Source organism: Sycon ciliatum, chromosome 2, assembly GCF_964019385.1.
Source record: "Sycon ciliatum chromosome 2, ocSycCili1.1, whole genome shotgun sequence".
Lineage (NCBI taxonomy): Eukaryota > Metazoa > Porifera > Calcarea > Leucosolenida > Sycettidae > Sycon > Sycon ciliatum.
In genome coordinates, this window is record NC_088644.1 from 25,135,218 (window position 1) to 25,156,108 (window position 20,891).

General features: G+C 45.8%; 1 protein-coding gene across 1 annotated transcript in view; it reads right to left on the reverse strand.

Annotated features, from left to right (window-relative positions):
* The window catches only part of LOC135809332 (methylcrotonoyl-CoA carboxylase subunit alpha, mitochondrial-like), a 41,611-nt gene that overhangs the window by 3,671 nt on the left and 17,049 nt on the right, over positions 1–20,891 (reverse strand). The window contains exons 11-20 of the mRNA XM_065322663.1: positions 19,876–19,982; positions 18,178–18,269; positions 17,523–17,632; positions 16,072–16,164; positions 14,457–14,568; positions 13,705–13,791; positions 11,050–11,165; positions 10,456–10,599; positions 8,124–8,234; positions 6,367–6,438 (exon numbers count right to left, since the gene is read on the reverse strand). Coding sequence (XP_065178735.1) covers positions 6,367–6,438; positions 8,124–8,234; positions 10,456–10,599; positions 11,050–11,165; positions 13,705–13,791; positions 14,457–14,568; positions 16,072–16,164; positions 17,523–17,632; positions 18,178–18,269; positions 19,876–19,982 — 1,044 coding nt within the window. The remainder of the gene's footprint in view (positions 1–6,366; positions 6,439–8,123; positions 8,235–10,455; positions 10,600–11,049; positions 11,166–13,704; positions 13,792–14,456; positions 14,569–16,071; positions 16,165–17,522; positions 17,633–18,177; positions 18,270–19,875; positions 19,983–20,891) is intronic.

Here is a 20,891-nt window from a genome sequence, read left to right on the forward strand (position 1 = left end):
CTCTCACTCACTCTCACTCACTCTCACTCACTCTCACTCACTCACTCACTCTCACTCACTCACTCACTCGCACTCACTCACTCACTCGCACTCACTCACTCACTCGCACTCACTCACTCTCACTCACTCACTCTCACTCACTCACTCGCACTCACTCTCACTCACTCACTCTCACTCACACTCACTCACACTCTCACTCACTCTCACTCTCACTCACTCTCACTCTCACTCACTCTCACTCACTCACCTCTACTCTCACTCACTCTCACTCACTCTCACTCTCACTCACTCTCACTCACTCACTCTCACTCACTCTCACTCTCACTCACTCTCACTCACTCTCACTCACTCTCACTCACTCTCACTCACTCTCACTCACTCTCTCCCCCTCTCTCCCTCACTCACTCTCACTCACTCTCACTCACTCTCACTCACTCTCACTCACTCTCACTCACTCTCACTCACTCTCACTCTCACTCACTCTCACTCACTCTCACTCACTCTCACTCACTCTCTCACTCACTCTCACTCACTCACTCACTCACTCTCACTCACTCTCACTCACTCTCACTCACTCTCACTCACTCTCACTCACTCTCACTCACTCTCACTCACTCACTCACTCACTCACTCACATCACTCTCACTCTCACTCTCACTCTCACTCTCACTCTCACTCTCACTCTCACTCTCACTCTCACTCTCACTCTCTCTCTCTCTCTCTCTCTCTCTCTCTCTCTCTCTCTCTCTCTCTCTCTCTCTCTCTCTCTCTCTCTCTCTCTCTCTCTCTCTTCTCTCTCTCTCTCTCTCTCTCTCTCTCTCTCTCTCTCTCTCTCTCTCTCTCTCTCTCTCTCTCTCTCTCTCTCTCTCTCTCTCTCTCTCTCTCTCTCTCTCTACTCTACTCTACTCTACTCTACTCTACGTGACTTTCTTTCACTTTGTTTGGTGGCTCACCAAAATTCTTAAACTATCACCTAGCCGTTAGAAAATTAATGTTAGCAGCTTGTGATTGGATTTCTCACCTGCCATTTTCTTGAAACCCCTGGCACTGTGTTGCTGGAGAATTGAAACTTCTCATTCTCACACTTTGCCCAGTAATCTTGCGCCCATGTTTTGTAGTATAAATCTGACCATCTCCACCTGATATCATCCTATTCAATATCACCTTCTCTGATGAGCCTTATGAAGGCGAAACAGCTGTCAGGAGGAATTTCAGTATCTACCTGCAACCCTTCCTTGTATGGCTGTTGGTGTGTGTAATGGCTACCGAGGGTAGCAGTGAGTCGGCTGTGAGAGCGCATGGAGGAGAGGAGAGGAAGAGTTCTTTAAATAATAATAAAAAAATTAAATGATGTTGAGTTGCCAGTAATCCTTCTGATGAGATGGCGACGAAAACGTTTAAGGAACAAGCTTTTATACATGAAAACAAGTTTTGCTGATGGTGTTTGTACTGAGTGCGCAGCTTACTCTATTTATTGCGTTAATAATAATAATAATAATCGCCAGACCCACCAGGACTCGAACCCGGGACCTTGCTTGTCCTGAGCAATGCTCTAAAAAAATCGCCAGACCCACCAGGACTCTGGCGATTTTTTCTCTTTTCAGGCAGTTCACTTCCCCTACTGTTCCTTTGAATTTGAAGTTCTCCCAATCCTTTTATAAATTTATCACTCTCTTTCACTTCTGGTAGGGTCCAGAAACTAACCGTGGTTGGTCCCATGGGGGAGGGAGAAAGACCCAAGTGCCATCAGTATGTGTGGCACGTGTTGTGAGCTGCCTTTGGAGTGAAAACCTTGTCAGCGCCTTCTAGGTTCAGCCCGGTCCCATAGCTCAGTGGTTAGAGCATTGCTCATGACAAGCAAGGTCCCGGGTTCGAGTCCTGGTGGGTCTGGCGATTTTTTCTCTTTTCAGGCAGTTCACTTCCCCTACTGTTCCTTTGAATTTGAAGTTCTCCCAATCCTTTCATAAATAATAATAATAATAATTAAAAAGCTTACGTGGAGATAAAAATGTAATCAACGCAATAAATAGAGTAAGCTGCGCACTCAGTACAAACACCATTAGCAAAACTTGTTTTCATGTAAATAACTAAGCTTGTTCCTAAACGTTTTCGTCGCCATCTCATCAGAGGATTACTGGCAAATCAAAACTAGCTCTAAACTCAATATATATATGTTGCTTTTCTGTTTGGTCTCGTTCACGTAGTCAAAGGTATCTGCGTGTATTGGAGTCTATCTACATTTTTACCACCAAGCCGATTTTGTGTAGGCAGAAAAAGAATTTGTTTACGTTGAAATTGTTTGTGAATTTAGATCAGTAGTTCTCGTTTGTAGTTACTTTCTAGTGGTGAATTTATCGCATCTGTTGTCACCTGATATCGTTGATTGATGTAATGTTTCTTTCAGCTCTCATTTTCTCGCGCTAGGTAGGGTCTAAATTATTACTTGCATTGTGCATATATATATTGAGTTTAGAGCTAGTTTTGATTTGCCAGTAATCCTCTGATGAGATGGCGACGAAAACGTTTAGGAACAAGCTTAGTTATTTACATGAAAACAAGTTTTGCTAATGGTGTTTGTACTGAGTGCGCAGCTTACTCTATTTATTGCGTTGAATAATAATAATAATAATAATAATAATAATAATAATACAACCTGTAACTAAAAACCACCGTGACTAGCGACCAGCCTGGTACTACAGACCACTTCGCAAGGCACGGACGGTCTCACATTCATATATGGCTGTGCGGTGCAAACCTCTAACTAAGGACCACCTGCCACTAAAGACCGCTTTCTCTGGCCCCAAGGGGTGGTCGTTAGTCACAGATTTTACTGTACTTTGTAACATAATTATGCTACACAAGTAGAACTTCAGAGATATATATTTAAACTAAATTATTAAAAAGGGAGCTGTCACTAACAATGTATTAGCTTACTTTGTGGTTTGGGGGCTGTTGATAATGATGGTGAACTTCGTTTTCTTCTGAGGCGACTGCGAGTCGGTCAAAACTACCCACGCGAAGGTGTCCAAAATTGCCCCGAAGTACAGTGTGATGTGACGATCGACATAAGGACTCACGAAACTTGGCCAAGAGAAATATTAAAACTCCATCTGTTGTCATACGCAATATTATCTCCACTCCACCCCAAGTAAATGCATACTAGCAGTGTTCCCAAATCCGTTCCGGAATAGTTGTTAGGGGAGCGGCCACCTTAGTCTCCAATCTCACTGGCTGGCTCTTCATGCTTGACAAAATCACGCAAGTCGGTATCACGTAATGAACTTTGTTTTGACCTTCAAACCTTGCTGGCACAAGAAAGCTACACACGACTGCACCGTATACCAAACTTGCCAGGGTAGTTAGTTGAACACACACACGCACGCACGCACGCACGCACACACACACACACACACACACTGGTGACAGGGTGGGTCTGCTCACCTGCAAAACCAATTCTGGTACTGACAACTTGCAAACCACCAAACTACTTGCCAGTGAAGCTGTTTCGTGAATCACTAGCAAGTAATGCAAAAAGCCAATTTTTCGCAATACACCATTTGCTGCGCAGTACAGCGAAAAGCAAATAAATCTCATAGTAGTACTAGAACTGCTGAACTAAACACGCTCTTGGTCTAACTGGACTTCTGTGTCTATTACTGTTGGCGTTGTTAAGATGCTTTAACACCTAAGCTGGGGAGTTTCTCCCCGTTTGTCCCATCGCTACCCTTGCGTTTTGTAGGCACTGAGAAGAGTACTATAACAACAACAACGACAACAACAACAGAAGCACCACATTCTGGTCATGGACAGACAGCACTATCCACCTTCTTCGAGAAGCCCTTTCACGCACAAATCTCAACCACCATCCAAACCAACACGACCCATGCCCAGTTGACACCTTCTGGCGATCCTGGCGCGACAAAGTCCTGAGCATCGCCCAAGAACACTGCCAAGTTTCTCGCACTCACCCCCCTTGGGACAGGAAGAACGTGCCAGCGCGACCATGGATATCAAAGGGCCTCTTGAAAGAGATCAAGGATAAGCACAGAAAACACAGAATATACCTCCACTCACGCTCGCCCGACGACTGGAACACGTTCACTGCCCAAAGAAACCGTGTCACCACCCTCCTGCGTCGTGCAAAATCGGATTTCGTAAACAACTCAACAGCCTCCTCTACTTCCCTACACCGCCTCATGAAGCACCTCACTACAGCTACAAAACAACGCATACCCGAACTCGTCAGCCAAGCAACTCCTGCAACGACACCAGCACAAAAAGCCGCTGCCCTCAACGAATTCTTCATTTCACAGAGCAAGCTGTCCGTGGCCAATGCGGATGAGCAAACTCCAGCCATCAACACCACCCCTGACATCCTCAGTCCCCTTCAAGAAATCTCGACTTCCCAAGCTGAGGTCGAAAAACTCCTCCGCGGAGTTGATACCAATAAAAGCCCCGGGTTCGACTCTATTCCAAACCGCCTACTCAAAGAAGCGGCTAAGGAACTTGCACCGTCGTTATCGTCCCTCTTTAATCTATCGTTCCAAACCGGAGAAATCCCACAGGAGTGGAAAGACGCCACCATTACTCCAGTACCCAAGCCCGGTGACCCAACCCAACCAACAAATTACAGACTCATCTCTCTCTTGAGCACTACATCAAAAATCCAAGAAAAAATTGCACATCAACTCCTCTACAAGCACATCACACCCCACCTGCCCAACCAGCAGTCCGGATTCCGTGAGAAAGACGGCACTGAGCAGCAGCTCGCCCGTCTCGTCCATACCCTCTCCACTGCGAGAGACGACGGGAAACACGTCAATGCCTGCTTTTTTGATCTAAGCAAGGCCTTCGATCGTGTGTGGCATGCAGGCCTTCTAGCAAAACTCTCCCACTATGGTGTCCAGGGCAACGCCCTGGAGTGGTTCCGACGGTACTTGTTGGGGCGTCGGCAAAGGGTCCACCATACCCTCTCCACTGCGAGAGACGACGGGAAACACGTCAATGCCTGCTTTTTTGATCTAAGCAAGGCCTTCGATCGTGTGTGGCATGCAGGCCTTCTAGCAAAACTCTCCCACTATGGTGTCCAGGGCAACGCCCTGGAGTGGTTCCGACGGTACTTGTTGGGGCGTCGGCAAAGGGTCCAGGTGGATGGCGACCTATCGCCTTTCCTCGAGATCCCTGCCGGCGTCCCTCAGGGATCTGTTCTTGGGCCGCTTCTATTCCTCCTCTACACCATAGACCTTCCACACGCATGTGAGAATCCCGGCACCACCTGTAGCCAATTTGCAGATGACACCGCTCTGATTTCCATAGCGAGAACTCTTCAAGACTGCACCCGAAACCTACAACAGAGTGTCACAGCAGCTGGAGACTGGCTTCAAAGATGGCACCTGCTGGTTAACACAAAGAAAACAGTCATCCTCCCGTTCTACCACAATAACCGCCCCCCTGAACAGCTACCCCAGATCACCCTCAGGAATAGTCCGCTTACCGTAGCACAAAAACACAAACACCTCGGAATAATCTTTCAGCATGACCTCCGTTGGACGGAGCATGTTGAATACATAGTCAAAAAATCACTCAAGTCTTTCAATATTCTTTTTAGACTAAGGTCTACACTCACCAGTGATTCTTTATCTCACATCTATCAGACATACATACTACCTATATTCTCATATGCGAGCAATGCTCTCACACCGTTGTCACACACTTCCCTTGACAGGCTAGAACGACTCCAGCGGAAAGCCGCCAGAATGTGTCTCCACCTTCCCCTTTACACACACTTAGAACACTCCCACCTTTTGCATCGCATCAAATGGCCAACATTATTTTCACGCTTTAAAGTTAAACATATACTCTTCGCGCATTCTCTGCGCCACAATTATGCCCCACCACATATACTCTCGCTGCATACTGCTAGCAACGTGCAACCTTCGTACAATTTACGTCGCTCTCGTACTTGGCACTTGCCAACTCCGCAGACTGACCGCTGTCTCCATTCTCCCCTGTACAAGGCCCTTCATTACTTTAATTGCCTGCCCGCCCAGCTTCGCGAAATCCCTTCTCGTACTCCCTTCAAATCCGAGATATCCCTGCTGTTGCACAACTCTGTATGCTCGTGTAGCGACCACCCCTGCCCGCACACTTAAGTACACAACTCTGTATGCTCGTGTGGCGACCACCCCTGCCCGTACACTTAAGTAGTCATTAACCCCTAGGCCCTGCCCACCCAATTCTTCCCCACTCTTTCTCCTTTCTCACACTATTATCTCTTATCTCTTATTGGCCACTGGCTATCGTGAGAATAAAGATTTGAAACAACAACAACAACAACAACACGGCAGAGTACAGGTACCACCTTACCTTCATTTTCATCGCCTCAATCACGACAAGTACGGTGTCTTTTTCCACCTTGTCACCGCTCTGGCATAACACCTACGAGAAAGAACCAGCAGAGGAGACAGGTAGAAGCACAGCCAGGTTGACCATAACATTGTAACAAAGTTAGGCACAGCCTACGAGAAATGAACCCTTCCCTCTCTTGTGCCGACTACATGTAACTACAGAGCAAAACACTGAAGTCGTTTGTCGAATAGCCCGTTTCGTTTTCTCCACTTGTTATCCTCTTCTCTCACATTCACTCAGCAATGTATATAGAACCTACACGGATTTTCATTCCACAAACTTCTCGCTATGTACGCTATGAATTTATCACGCTTGCATCTGCATTTAGGTACGCATTTCGCTGCTGTCTCTTTGCTTGTAAAGTCCTCGGATGAAAGTGTTCCGGAAAAGCTAAGGAGTGATTCGTTTCAACTAAACCAAGGTCCTTGCTGCTGGTGTGCTTTTCTCTCTCTTTACAGCCAACATACACATGGATTCAGTGGAAGGAGATTATAGTAAAGAAGACTACGGTTGAAACATTTTTAAGTTCTGACGATCTGATTGGGGAAGTTGGAATATGCATGCTATGACATGCTGAACGTCTCAGAGAGCAGAGAAAGCTACCCAGCACACTGCAGACACAATCACCATAGCAATCGCGATCTGCTACGCGGCCACTGTGAGGACCTGGGTAGCTGTTTTACCGTCCTAGAAAGAATACACATGTGCAGAGAAGGTGTGTAATAAGATTCGACTTTTCGGACCAGCTAGACCTTAGCAGTGACGGCACTTGAAATTTGACTACTTTGCAAGGGAAAAAGTGGACCTCTTGAAAAGTGTCATGCAGTATCACCCATCCAAGGCAAGGGCAGCAGCGAAGGATAGCGCCAGTGCAGGTTGGTTTTGTTCGTGTCGAAAAAGAAACAACCGCCCGATCTGTACAACGCGAACAGCTACACAATAGTTGCTTGTTGTGGTAGAGCAACATAATACAACGGTTTGTGGCACGGGCCCCCTCAATGGCTGAAGTACTGGTGCATACTACTGTAGATGACAGCGGCTCGCCTCTTGCCAATAAAGCACCGCATGCCAATGAAAACTAATGGAAGCATACGCAAGGCTTATCGTTTCTCAGCACTGGCCGTCGTGGAGCGATAGCAATTACCTAATTTCAGAACTCAGGGTGAACTTGACGTGGACTCCCGAAACTGTTCCTGTTTGGAGCACCAACATTTGAAACGAAAAATCGAACAACTTGGAGGCAACGGGCCAATACAAAGGAGTGGCTCAGTTCGATCGACTCTGGCCTCAGAGCAAACTTCAACATGCCAGCTTCCTTCTACAAACATATTTTTCAAGTGAACAATCCACACTGATGATCGGTTTGGGTCTACACAATTTTGCTTGTCAAACCGTTCCTATTTGAAACCCCCTCCTCTACTTGAAGTACGACCGCACAGCAATTGAATGTTCTTGGAAACTGTACGTGCTCGCATTACATTTTGGATTTTTTTCAGCAGTACATTGTAAAATTTAGGGGGTTCCATGCAGAACCCCCCCCCCCCCCCCCCCCTGCACCCGTCCCTGGGTTGACCGGGTGCAGCGCAGTTTGGGGTTGAGCGAGGTGTACTCCATGAAAAAACAGCATAATTCTTACAGCGAGTCGTGATAGAAGTTTATGTGTAGTTGCACACTCTGGGCCTCAGTCTGGGGAGCTATTTGCTCTTGCTACTAACCTTTATGACCTTTCCATTCAGCGGCGGAAACAGTACATTGCCAGAGTCTTGGAGCAAGCTAGTACTTCCAACAAAGCCGGGCTTGTAAAGTGGCACTTGAACTTCGCCGTTCTGCAAAACCAATACAGTGGAGATTGGATATAACGACACTCCTTCGAGAGAAAGCAAAATGTCGCTATATTCGATCTGTCACTAAACCCGATCTTCGCATTTAGTATGCAATAATTATGTATATCAAAATGACAGAAATGTATTGTAGATATACATGTACATGTGGATAATAATATTATAAGTAAAAGCAGACATTTTCGGTGGTGTAATATTTTCGGTATTGTCCAAAATCGGCGGCTCGGTGGAGGGAAATTTTCGGTAATACTCGCTTTCCAGTGTACTAGTACTACTGAGTAGAACGTAAAATTTTCGGTGCGTTTTATTTTCGGTAAAAATTGTTGGCACCGAAGTTACCGAAAATAAAACACCACTGAAAATTCTTTTACAGTAAAGGACACATAATTGAGTGACCCGGAGGTCCGGGCACGTGGCACAGCCATATACCATGTTCCAGGCATGCCAGACTGCCTGATACAAGAGGAAAGTCGTTATGTCCGATGTATTTTCACTGTTTTTCTTGTCTTCGGGCACCAAGAAAGTGTCAGTAAATTCGATCTGTCGTTACTTTCGAGGTCGTTATACCCGATCTATAATGTACAGAAAGGACTTGCTAAACGACTTGGGCAACAGAATTGTGTCGCTAAACTCGATTTGTCGTTATACCCAAGGTCGTTATATCCAATCTCCACTGTACATGACAGCAGGAAGACATGCGATGCCACTATGATTGATAACAATGGTAGGTTGGTGTAGACAAATAACTATAGTCCATTTCAAAAAGATTAGCAATCAGGTTTTGGTCTTAAAAAGTATGAAGATAAGGGAAATTTGGACAACAAAGTACATAGAATGGCTTGTTAGGACACGGCAAATTGTTCTGTGAAGGTTTCGGAACAATTGGACCAGCCGTTAAGGAGTTAGAATTTCGGCCAGGTTTCCGGCCTTTCCCCATGGTTTACAATTTGCCCTGGATGTCAGTATCGATATTTTATCAAAACTCACGATTTATCCTCTCCTTTTTGGTCTTGTGGTTATGAATGCTGTCTGCTGACCATGAAGTTGTGAGTTCAAATCCCAAACTATCTTCAAGTCATACTTTTTTTTCATTGTTTTGGTGATCACGCTGGTACAGAAAGTACAAGCCAAAGAAGGTGGCTGCGCCAAACGACTTGGTGTTGTTGGAGCTCGTGTTTCCTGCCGAACTTACTGACACTTGACTGGTTCACGCCATGTGAACACACCCACAACACTGAAACGGTGTGAGTGAACACGGAAGTCATTGCGCTGTAGCTACGTGTTGTTGAATACAACGCCACATCGATCGATCGATTTCTCTTTGAGAATTATTTTAGTATTTCAAGATCGCCAATTTATTTGAATTTAGGAGTCAACGCCGTCTTCTATCAGCTTTCACAGGCGTCTGCTTTTCTCAAAATGTCGTCGAAGTCACACGGATAGCTTTGCCAAGTCATGGCCTTGGAATGAGTCTGTGTCGATGTTGTTTTCGTCACATCGTGGGAGTAAATGCATCGCAGCTCAAAGAAATTGGGCACGAAACGAATTGGGACCCATCCCGCTCGTCAACATTTACCACACTTTCGACATGTCCTCTGACTCCATATCGATACGAGGAAGAACTCGTTTGTTGTAAACCAGATGTACATGTACCGACGTGAGTGAGTTGTCATTTTTCATGCTTTCGCGCGGATTATTTCTTCGAGTTCACAGTGAGTTTTTCCAGCCAACTCTCGAGCGCGCATACGGTAAGACGGCAAACTCCCCGGGCGATCGCCAGGATTGCTAATCTTTTTGAAACTGACTGTAAGGCGAAAAAGTTACCATAAACACCATGTGTATGAGTTGTGAAACACATCCACCAAAGGTGGTTTTGACCAAAGGTTCAAACAGTTTGTACACCAACAAGGAAACTAAGCGTGCCTTCACTGCTTGATGAACACATACAGGTTACATAAATTGTACATATTTCTATTATTATCGATGAGAAAGCCCATTGTCCATGGTCAAGTCCCAGACAACATATTTCTAGTTCTGCGATCAATATTCAGCAGGACCTGGTGCATCTTCACTGGCTCCGGCGTTGCCACACAGATATGATCAAAAACCTCGCAACAAGTAGTCGAACAAGTGCTCTCTGGACTGTTGCATCACTGGTGAGCAGACAATAGACATCTGAGTGGACAGGGTAAGGCGGCACACTTACCTCTGTGAATAAATGCAATGTCCCGTCATGTATTACTCCAGTCAACTTGCAGAGTTTGCCATCGACACGGGCCGACAGCAGCCAACCATGTTTCTCACCAGGCAATTTGCTCAGAACGCCACCAACATGGCAAGTGTCAGTTTCCTATTGAAGATAAGGACAAACAGGGTGGTAGCAGCAGCAACAGCAGCAGCAGCATCAGGAGGAGGAGGAGGAGGAGGAAGGGGAAAAAGAAGAGAATGAGAAGGAAAAGTTATTTACTACACAAATGTGTGTACTAGTACATTTGCATGGTGTACATGATAATGCTCATCTCATGTGACAAAATGAACACTACACATGCATGCAACCAGCACTGTACCTAATACTGTACTGTCACGTAGGGCTGCAACAAATGTTCTAAGTCGCTGATGAATCCTTCTTTTTCAAACGAACGAAGGTTCTATTACTCTACACATTTTATTGTGATTTCAGACGGATCATAGTATCACGTACAGTGCTGGTGCCCATCCATCTTGTCCGTCATCAAATCACTATGCGGAAGCTGTAGCAGATCACACGATACTACAAGCTACATGTACATGCTGCACCTACCAGCGGTGCTGCTGGACTTGCTGGCTTCTTTGCTGGCTTGGCTGCAGGCTTGGCTACCCTCTCAATATGAAGCTGGTAACCTTCACCGCCAGCTACTTCAGCACGTACGTTAACCACTGCATGGCATGAGAAGAACACGACATGAACAGGACAGTCCACAGGACACAGCAGCCAAGAATGTCATTCAATGTATGCACGCTTATACAAAATCAGCCATAAGAACCAAGTCACCGACACGTCAGCCAACCATAGCCTCTGTTTCTTACCAGTATGGTAGCAAGGTGGACACTCCAGTTCACACTACCACACAGTCAAAATCATTAGTACCGTATTTCCCCCGAATATAAGTTGCACCTTTTTACACTAAAATTCAAAGGCAAAGAAGGGGTGCGACTTACAATCGAGCATGACTTACTACTGAAGTGACTTTATCGAACCAATAGGGCTCAAACTCAAAAGTGCGGGTGCGATTTATAATCGAGTGCGACTTATAATCGGGGAAATACGGTAGTAGACTCGGATAGGATGTCCATCTAGCTTCTAGACTCGGATGGAGAGCCAAGAATTATAATTTAAAAAAGGGAAAGCGGCAGTTTGCAAGCTATCCATTGTTGTCCAACACCAATGTAACCAAGATAGTGGTTGCTGGCTTGCACATTTGAGACTTGATAGAGCTAAAATGTCAGGTCTTGAAGGCCAGTAGCACTTGTCAGTATTGTGCTAGCTGTTGCACATTCTGATCTACCAGTATCTTGGTTCTATTAGTGTTGGACAAGAACAGATAACCATTGGTCTAGCTTCTTCTATTAGTGTTGGACAAGAACAGATAACCATTGGTCTAGCTTCTTCTATTAGTGTTGGACAAGAACAGATAACCATTGGTCTAGCTTCTTCTATTAGTGTTGGACAAGAACAGATAACCATTGGTCTAGCTTCTTCTATTAGTGTTGGACAAGAACAGATAACCATTGGTCTAGCTTCTTCTATTAGGGGCCGTCCAAAGTTACCAATAGTATTTTCAAAACGAAAAGTTTTCGTTTGGGGGTGGGTGGGTTTGAAGGAGTTTCGTTTTGAAAATAATTATTAAATGCAGATGGAGAATGCCCAGTTACTTCTGCGTGTCGAAAATTGACATCAATATTTTATTTGAATTCGTTTTACCTGCAGAAAACATAGGTGGGTGGGTGGGTGCTGAAAAATACTAAAACTTTTCGTTTTGCAAAAACTATTGGTAACCCCGGACGGCCCCTTAGTGTTGGACAAGAACAGATAACCAATGGTCTAGCTTGTTCTATTAGTGTTGGACAAGAACAGATAACCATTGGTCTAGCTTCTTCAATTAGTGTTGGACAAGAACAGATAACCATTGGTCTAGCTTCTTCTATTAGTGTTGGACAAGAACAGATAATCATTGGTCTAGCTTCTTCTATTAGTGTTGGACAAGAACAGATAACCATTGGTCTAGCTTCTTCTATTAGTGTTGGACAAGAACAGATAACCATTGGTCTAGCTTCGAAGCTGCGGCAGACTTTGACAGCACATTTCTCACCGAAGAGTATGTCACTTGCGGAACGCTCTAAATGTTTGAAGTCGAAGTCAGCAGGTGAATGAGAGCTAACACGACCATGCCGCTGAGTTATCGCTACTACGTCAGGCCAAGACCTGTGATTTCAGCAACGGTCTGGAACAGGTTTAAATGGTGGCATATGGGACACTGTTGTTTGCAAAAACCACTTACCATCGATGCCCTCAATCTGAAAGCCGCTCTTAAAACTGCTGCCGCTCACGAGGTGGTCGATCGTGAGGATGCACGCTTGATGCCCATTTCTCATGTAAATGCAGCTTCACATACGTCATACAATACGGAACTGTTTCTCTGTACCTAAAATTTCTGTTCACCTAAACTAAAGGGCAATTCACAATACAACTTTCTGCGACGCGACACGCGATTTGCGACAGTTGCGACGAGAAACTGCCTGTCGCAAGCTGTCGCAAGGCACCTGTCGCAGAAGTTGAAGAAAGTTCAACTTTTGCGACATGCGACACGCGACATACACAAATGGAGCACAGTTTCGACCCTGGGTGCACGTGCAATGCACGTGCATAGTACTACTTGTGCATACGCATGTCGCAAACATGAAAACGACTGTGAACCGCGTGTCGCTGTCGCAGCTCATCACAGGTGTCGCAAGTCGCATGTCGCAAGAAGTTGTATTGTGAATCGGCCTTAACCTAATCTTTCCCATCATACCTAACATTTTGGGGATGTAAAATTTCCGAAATTAGAAGTCGCATTGTCACAAACATTGTTCCCTAGTCGCATTGTCACAAACATTGTTCCCTATTTTACGGCATACACATACAGTGAAATCTGTGTTAAGCTGATCGTTCTAAGGACATAACAAAACATGGTCCGTGCACAGGTGGCCTTATTACTGGAAGTAGCATGCCTTGGGCCTAGTTGCGGTAGTCCTCTGGGACAGGTGGTTGCCTCATCAGAGCGGTCGACTGGGCAGGTTTTACTGTGCATGTGCGTGTGCGTGCGTGCGTGTGTGTGTGCGTGCGCGCGCGCGCGTGTGTGTGTGTGTGTGTCTGTGTGCCAAGGAAAGAAACCCAGCATTGCCGGTGTACGCACAGACACCAATTATAGCTTACATGTTTCTCCATCCGCCAGACGCACATGCCGTGACCTGTCCATGTTGAGACGAGCCGCTGAATTACTCTGGAACGGAGAGAATGAATCTGCACAAAAAATGAAACAAATTAAGCCAAGGCCAAAGGGTACACTTAACCTAAGACTCGCATCAATGCTGAAAGTACCAAGTACTTATCTCATACACCTAAGTACACACAAACGGCTCTTATTTGGACACTCTAGATACAGACCATCTTCACGTCGTTCTACCAGGTTTGGGTTACTCTGGCAAAAAAGCTTCGATTTTCAGTTTTTGTTTCAATCGCGTACACGAACATGTGCATTATTGCAGTTCTACTCACTGCCAATCTATGTAATCCACCCACTTTCAATAATGCTCTTCTGTTATGCTGTACAATAAAATATCGCGACAAAGCCTTTGGCCATAAATATCACCAAAACCTGACATCATGCATGGTAAATGACTGGAGTTACGGGCAAATCTGAGCTACAGGCAGTGTCCGGTCCCAAGGCCCCCAGATAAGAGACGTTTAAGTGCATATACATCTTTTAGCTAAAGCCTACATCCACTTCACTGCTCCTCCCCCTCCCAGAGGATCTCACATGGTTCATGCATTTTTCGAGGTTAGCTTTAAAAAAAATTATAAATGACCAGTGAAAGCATAGTTGTGTATGGCGTGATCAGAATTATTATAGTAGCACCCACAGTCCGCAAATCATAGAAGTTGCACATCGTGTTACATCTCCATACCTTGAGACAGTGGATTTGTGCGGTCCTGCATCAACAGTAAGAACAGGGAAGCCTGTGCGATAGCCTCACTGTGAAGTTGAGTTGAGGAAGAGCAAAGTTTCCGACCTTGCTCCTTCACCACAAGCACAAACAAATGCAGAGCAGCCAAGTACACACGCACATTCACACGCGCGTTCGTGCACACGCGCGCGCGCACACACACACACACACACACACACACACACACACACACACACACACACATACACCATACACTGTTGTTGCAACTGGTCTGGTAGGTCCAGCAGTTGCCGGACCCAGGATGTCTCCTCAGCAGCTAGTTGAGCAATCTGGGTTTTCACGAGTCAGCATGGCATAGATGCACATATGCACCTAGTCACTAATGGAAGGTAGTAATAGGCTGCTGTACTGCGGTCAAGTCAGACCTTGAAATAGGGACTTTCCCTTGCCAGCTGCATTGAGCCAGTCAAGCATGCCTTGAGCACTGGGCAATAATGAATGGACGCCCAGGCCAAAAATGGTATATCAAACGTGAAGAAGAGTGAAATGGCTGATGAAGAAAGAATTTGCTCATGTATCCAACTATGGGGATGGTTTGAGGCGATGAAGTGTTGGATATCATACGTGACATGCATCATGCTAAATTTATGCTCTTTCTCTTCTCTTGGCAAAGAGCTTTCCAGAAAGCCCAAGATCACGGAAAAATTTGATCACTGGAACGAAAGATATACTCAGATTATGGTACGGAAATGCGCGTTGTGCAATCAAGGACTCAAACAAAGAGGACTTCCCAGTGAGTTAAGGCACAGGCACATGACGCCGTGCAGTCTGCACTTGCGATGTACGCAAGCGCAGAAACTCGCCCACTGTTGAAAACAGAAGGGGTTGGTCTGAGCATGTTCTCTCGAACCGAGTATTCCTTCACAAGCAGTATACAGTTCGTATTTTTGGTAAGAAATCGATGAAAAAAAGGCATTGCCCCCCCCCCCCCCCCCCCCCAAGAACTATGAACTGCCTCTGCTTCATTTTCTTATTTTTTTACTTCACCTACAAAAAGCCCTGTTGTTCCGTCCAGACTACCAGGGCCATGTGTGTGTGTGGGTCACTTGACAAAGGACCACCTCGTGCACATCAACTAGCAACAAGTACCTTTTTCATGATGCAATGGACCTCCACAGATCAACTATGAGCTCGGTCGTCACACTATCGCTCTCTCACTTTTCTACGGTACTGCGAAGGCCTCTTTTTAAGCATACGAGCACGTACACGTGCAAAATTGAACAATCATGAGCTGCGCATATCTAAACTGAGCATAGCAGCGATGGCCACAACTATGTGCTGCACATCATACTCCAAAAAATATCACGGTTAGCGTGAGACTGGGCTGGAGACTGAGTTTTCCGCATCCGCAGGAACGCCACCACCCTCTCTAAGGCAGGAACGCCACCACCCTCTAGGATCAAGGCGCAGATGCAGCTCGTAAGCGGTGGGAGGTGAGTTGATCAGACTCACCACAAAGTGGTCAAAGACCGAAAAATCCCATTCACTGCATCCACGCATCCTCCAAACAGACTAACAATCTATGCAACACCGTACGCACTACAAACCAACATACCGGTATGAAGTCTGTGTGGACGCGGCCAGCCGCAAACTCCTCATTACCAGCAAGTCGATCAAGGAAGCCAATGTTCGTGCTTGGTCCAACGATCTGCAAACAAGTAGGCAAAGAAGCAAACACGGTGAAACCTCTTTCCTACACAGAGATCGCCGCAACAAATACTCATCAGGTTGATCTGGGTTTAGCACAACGGAAATCTACAGCTACTCATCAAGTGCCACCGACACTGAGCCCAGTCTAGTAAATTTTGCAATCACCACCATACATGTAGGTTGATCATAATACCAGTACATGTACTTGGTCCGCGTCAGCGATATTGTCGCTTATCTTTCGACAATTTGAACTTAGACTTTGGACATCAATGCGTGCACTTGAAGTGATGCAACTTGGTACGATGGAAGGTAAGGTATAGAATGACAACTATCTATGAGGAATTTTCTGTCCAAGGAAGGGTTCATACTTTTTTCGGTCCTCCTCGTCGCTGCTCTCGGCGCTGGTGACAAACATTTTTGCTCGGGATCGACTCTCTTGCTTTTGCAAGCTCATCTCTCTTCCTCTTCCCTGCCTGGCTATTTTATAAAGAGAAGTCGATCGTGACGGTCGCCTTTTCTCTAGGACTTCGCTTGGGCAGCACGACAGCCTGTGTGGTTCAAATCAGACGCCGTTCTTTGCAAGATTTTATTTTGAACGACGACGAGGACGACGCTTACAGTACTTGCAAATCTCCACGGTGCGCTGGATACTCCGAGCGTTGAGCTGGAGGTAAGGGAGCTGCAATCTCAGCTTGACGAGCGATCCCTGAGGTGAGCGATCTCGGCCGTTCAGCAAAATGAAGCTGATTCCGAGTAGCTGATTACTTTCCTGTGGCTTGCGCTGCTCTTGCCTGCACAGCGTAACAAGATAATCTATTTTGATGCGGCGCTGTATCAATCAGAATCACCCACCCGTCGCTCTCGAAATCCACTCGAAATCTAGCTAGACCTTTCAGGTACTAGTAAACTAACTTACTAACCAAAACTGGGATGAAATGGTCTGCCAAGTGAGCATTGGCGACATATAAACAAAGTTGAAAGTTAAGCGACAATATCGCTGACGCGGACCAAGTAGTATTAGCTACAGCGCTGGTCTCTTTTTCAAGTTCCCGTTTTTCAGCCTGTTTCTTTTCAAAGGGGCCTCTCCTGGAGAATTTCCATGGATCCAAGAAAAGTCAAAAGGAATTTCCATGGACCTCGTGGAAGCTTACCACAATAGCCTCGGATCTACAACAACAACAGAATACCAAAAGGGAGAACAAAATGGCCATGGGTGCTCCAAATCCCAGTGTGATTTACAAAAGCCACACAATTCCAAACACGACGTACATGCACCCATACTCCTGTTGACAAAGTGAAGTGCATAACCTAGGTCTGGCGGCTGTCTTCAAAGAACAGCACAGTATTGCAGCTCACATGATATCGGCGCAAGGATTGGCGCAGCTTCTCCAAAGCAGCTAGACGATCAGGCGCCCAGACGACCAGCTTGGCAATCATTGGATCATAAAACGTGAGGACGTCATCACCTGGACACAAACACACGCACACACACGGACACACACAGACATGCACAAACACAAACACACAGACACGCATACGTGGGCGCACATGTGCAGTTCATACACCAGATAGGCAGAGACAGAGAGAATCAGGGCTGCAACGGGTAGGGGTTTGGTCGGGTAATGGGTTCGGGTATTTTTATCCGGGTAGCACGGGTACCCATTGGGTATTTTTTGACACAGTTTGTACTGTGAGTGTGCACTTGCGCTACATAGCAAGTGTACAGTAAGCACGTAGCCGTGCTTTTTACATGCACCGTTGCAAAAACACCGTACTCCAACTACCCAATCGGGTTCTCAGGAGCAAATTGCTACCCTACTACCTGATCAAATTACGGGTAGCACGGGTACCCTACTACTCGTTGACACCCCTAGAGAGAAGGGAAAATGGAAAAGGCTGTAGTAATAATAATAAAAGTGAAGAGAAGCAGGAAAAGGCGGCATCAAGTGCAAATCGAGCGAAGCAGGTATGCATTGGCATGCTGTCACAACTCTTAGCCTTTCTCACGCACCTTGCACAACTCCAGTGTCTACACGAACGTCACTGCTTGTCTCTGGTGGTGAGATGTAGAATAGATTCCCAGAACTTGGCATGAAAGTAGGACTGAAAAGCAAAACCAGAATCAAGCCAATAATAACTTATTAATAAGTGAAAGGGATCAATTTGAAACTCGGATGTTGAGCCAATAATAAATGTAGAAAGGAAAAGGATATATGGATACGAGTTAAGAGTAACTGTCCACCACTTCGACTGTCGAATGTCTCAGTACTCTGTCAGTTTTGTACCTAGTTGTTGCACTTCTGACTGTATATAGTATCTAGTTACAGTGGTGGACAGTTACTCTTAACTCGTATCCATATTATCCTTTTCCTTTCTACAATAAGTGATCACATAATGATAAAAATAAAGTCCACTCAACGTACTGTTACGTACATGTCCTGGAGCTGAAATGTCCAGTGACATCACAGCAAGAGCATCCAATAGGATCAATACCCCCACTCTCTCTCACCCATGTGAAAGATCCACACCACTATGAAAGATCCACACCACTGTGAAAGATCCACACCACCGTGAAAGATCCACATCGCTGTGAAAGATCAACATCGCTGTGAAAGATCCACATCGCTGTGAAAGATCCACATCGCTGTGAAAGATCCACATCGCTGTGAAAGATCCACATCGCTGTGAAAGATCCACATCGCTGTGAAAGATCCACATCGCTGTGAAAGATCCACACCACTGTGAAAGATCCACACCACTGTAAAAGATCCACACCACTGTGACAGATCCACACCACTGTGAAAGATCCACACCACAGTGAAAGATCCACACCACTATGAAAGATCCACACCACTATGAAAGATCCACACCACAATGAAAGATCCACACCACTGTGAAAGATTCACATCGCTGTGACAGATCCACACCACAGTGAAAGATCCACACCACTATGAAAGATCCACACCACTATGAAAGATCCACACCACTGTGAAAGATCCACACCACTGTGAAAGATCCACACCACTGTGAAAGATCCACACCACTGTGAAAGATCCCCACCACTGTGAAAGATCCCCACCACTGTGAAAGATCCACATCACTGTGAAAGATCCACACCACTGTGAAAGATCCACACCACTGTGAAAGATCCACACCACTGTGAAAGATCCCCATCACTGTGAAAGATCCCCATCACTGTGAAAGATCCACACCACTGTGAAAGATCCCCATCACTGTGAAAGATCCCCATCACTGTGAAAGATCCCCATCACTGTGAAAGATCCCCATCACTGTGAAAGATCCCCATCACTGTGAAAGATCCCCATCACTGTGAAAGATCCCCATCACTGTGAAAGATCCCCATCACTGTGAAAGATCCCCATCACTGTGAAAGATCCCCATCACTGTGAAAGATCCACATCACTGTGAAAGATCCACATCTTTGAGTAACAGTTACACCCATACCAAGGCATGTGCATGTACAACACTGGCGATGCTGTAATTAGTGATTTAAAAAAAGCATTACTATTCAACTGGGATGGTTGAAAAGAACAAAGGTGGCAACTGGAGACACCAAGCTGGGCATTGCCCACGCCACTTTACACCTTTGTCCAGTGCAAACGCCTGATCATGCACGACAACCTTCAGAACAAATTGCTATTGAAATTAGGGCAAAGACGACGCAAAGACAAGGCAAGACGCGACTAACCCATCCGGCCCGTCTCCCGTCTTCTCCGCATAGACACGGGCCTCAAACGCATGGCCGTGCAGTCGGATATCAGACTGCTGCAAGGCCAGCGGCTCACCGGCTGCCACCTGCATGGGGACAAAAAGAATAAAAAGACGTATGCCATAGTTGATCAGAATTGCGCTCCAAGACGTGCTACAGCCGGTTGGCAGTGAGGTGTAGAACGTCAGTACAGTCGGTCAGTGTCGTGCAATGTTACCGTGCAAAGCTATCGCATCAGCTGATTGTCAAGTAACTGGTGGTGTTTTAAGAACTCAGATGGTGAGCCAAATTGTTACATGGAAAAATGTTTAGTTGGTAGACTCTATAACGTGTGCCCACATTTTTCCATGTTACAACTGGCAGTGTTAGTGGACATTACAGCGTACCTGTAGTTCATTGGTTCTTTTTCTTTCCTATAAATTAACCTTTAGCTCTCCATCCGAGTCTATTTAATCAGAAGAGCTCAGTTTCAAGTTGCCTTCTTCCGGACAATCCTGGGCATTAGCTGATGACCGGAAACAGCGCATGTTGCACACAAACATTTAGTATGACCACGCGGCAAGTTACTGTGTCCACTAACTCTGCCCAGGGTTCGGGAAACGTACTCTAATTTTCCTCGTATATGGACCTATCCAGCCAAAAAGTAACATCTCGGCACAGGGTATATGTACATGTGGTAGCAAGAGTGCATAAACCAGAGTGTGCAACTCGGGATGGTTCCTGTGGGAGCGTAATTCGTGCAGTATGTCATTTCTGATGGCATGGTAAGCCACAGGTACGGTGAAAAGTTGCGTAACCAGTCACAGTGGTGCAGGTCACTAAGTTTGTCCTGATTTCGGTTTTTTGACACGGATAGTATGGTGAATTTACTTGCCAGCGCATGTACACAGCGTAGGCAGTCACACAAAAACACAGAAATCCTGAAACAGGACGTCTAAATCATACAAACTTGGCTGATTTCCGGACTGTGAAACACGAAAATTTGAGCTGTACGC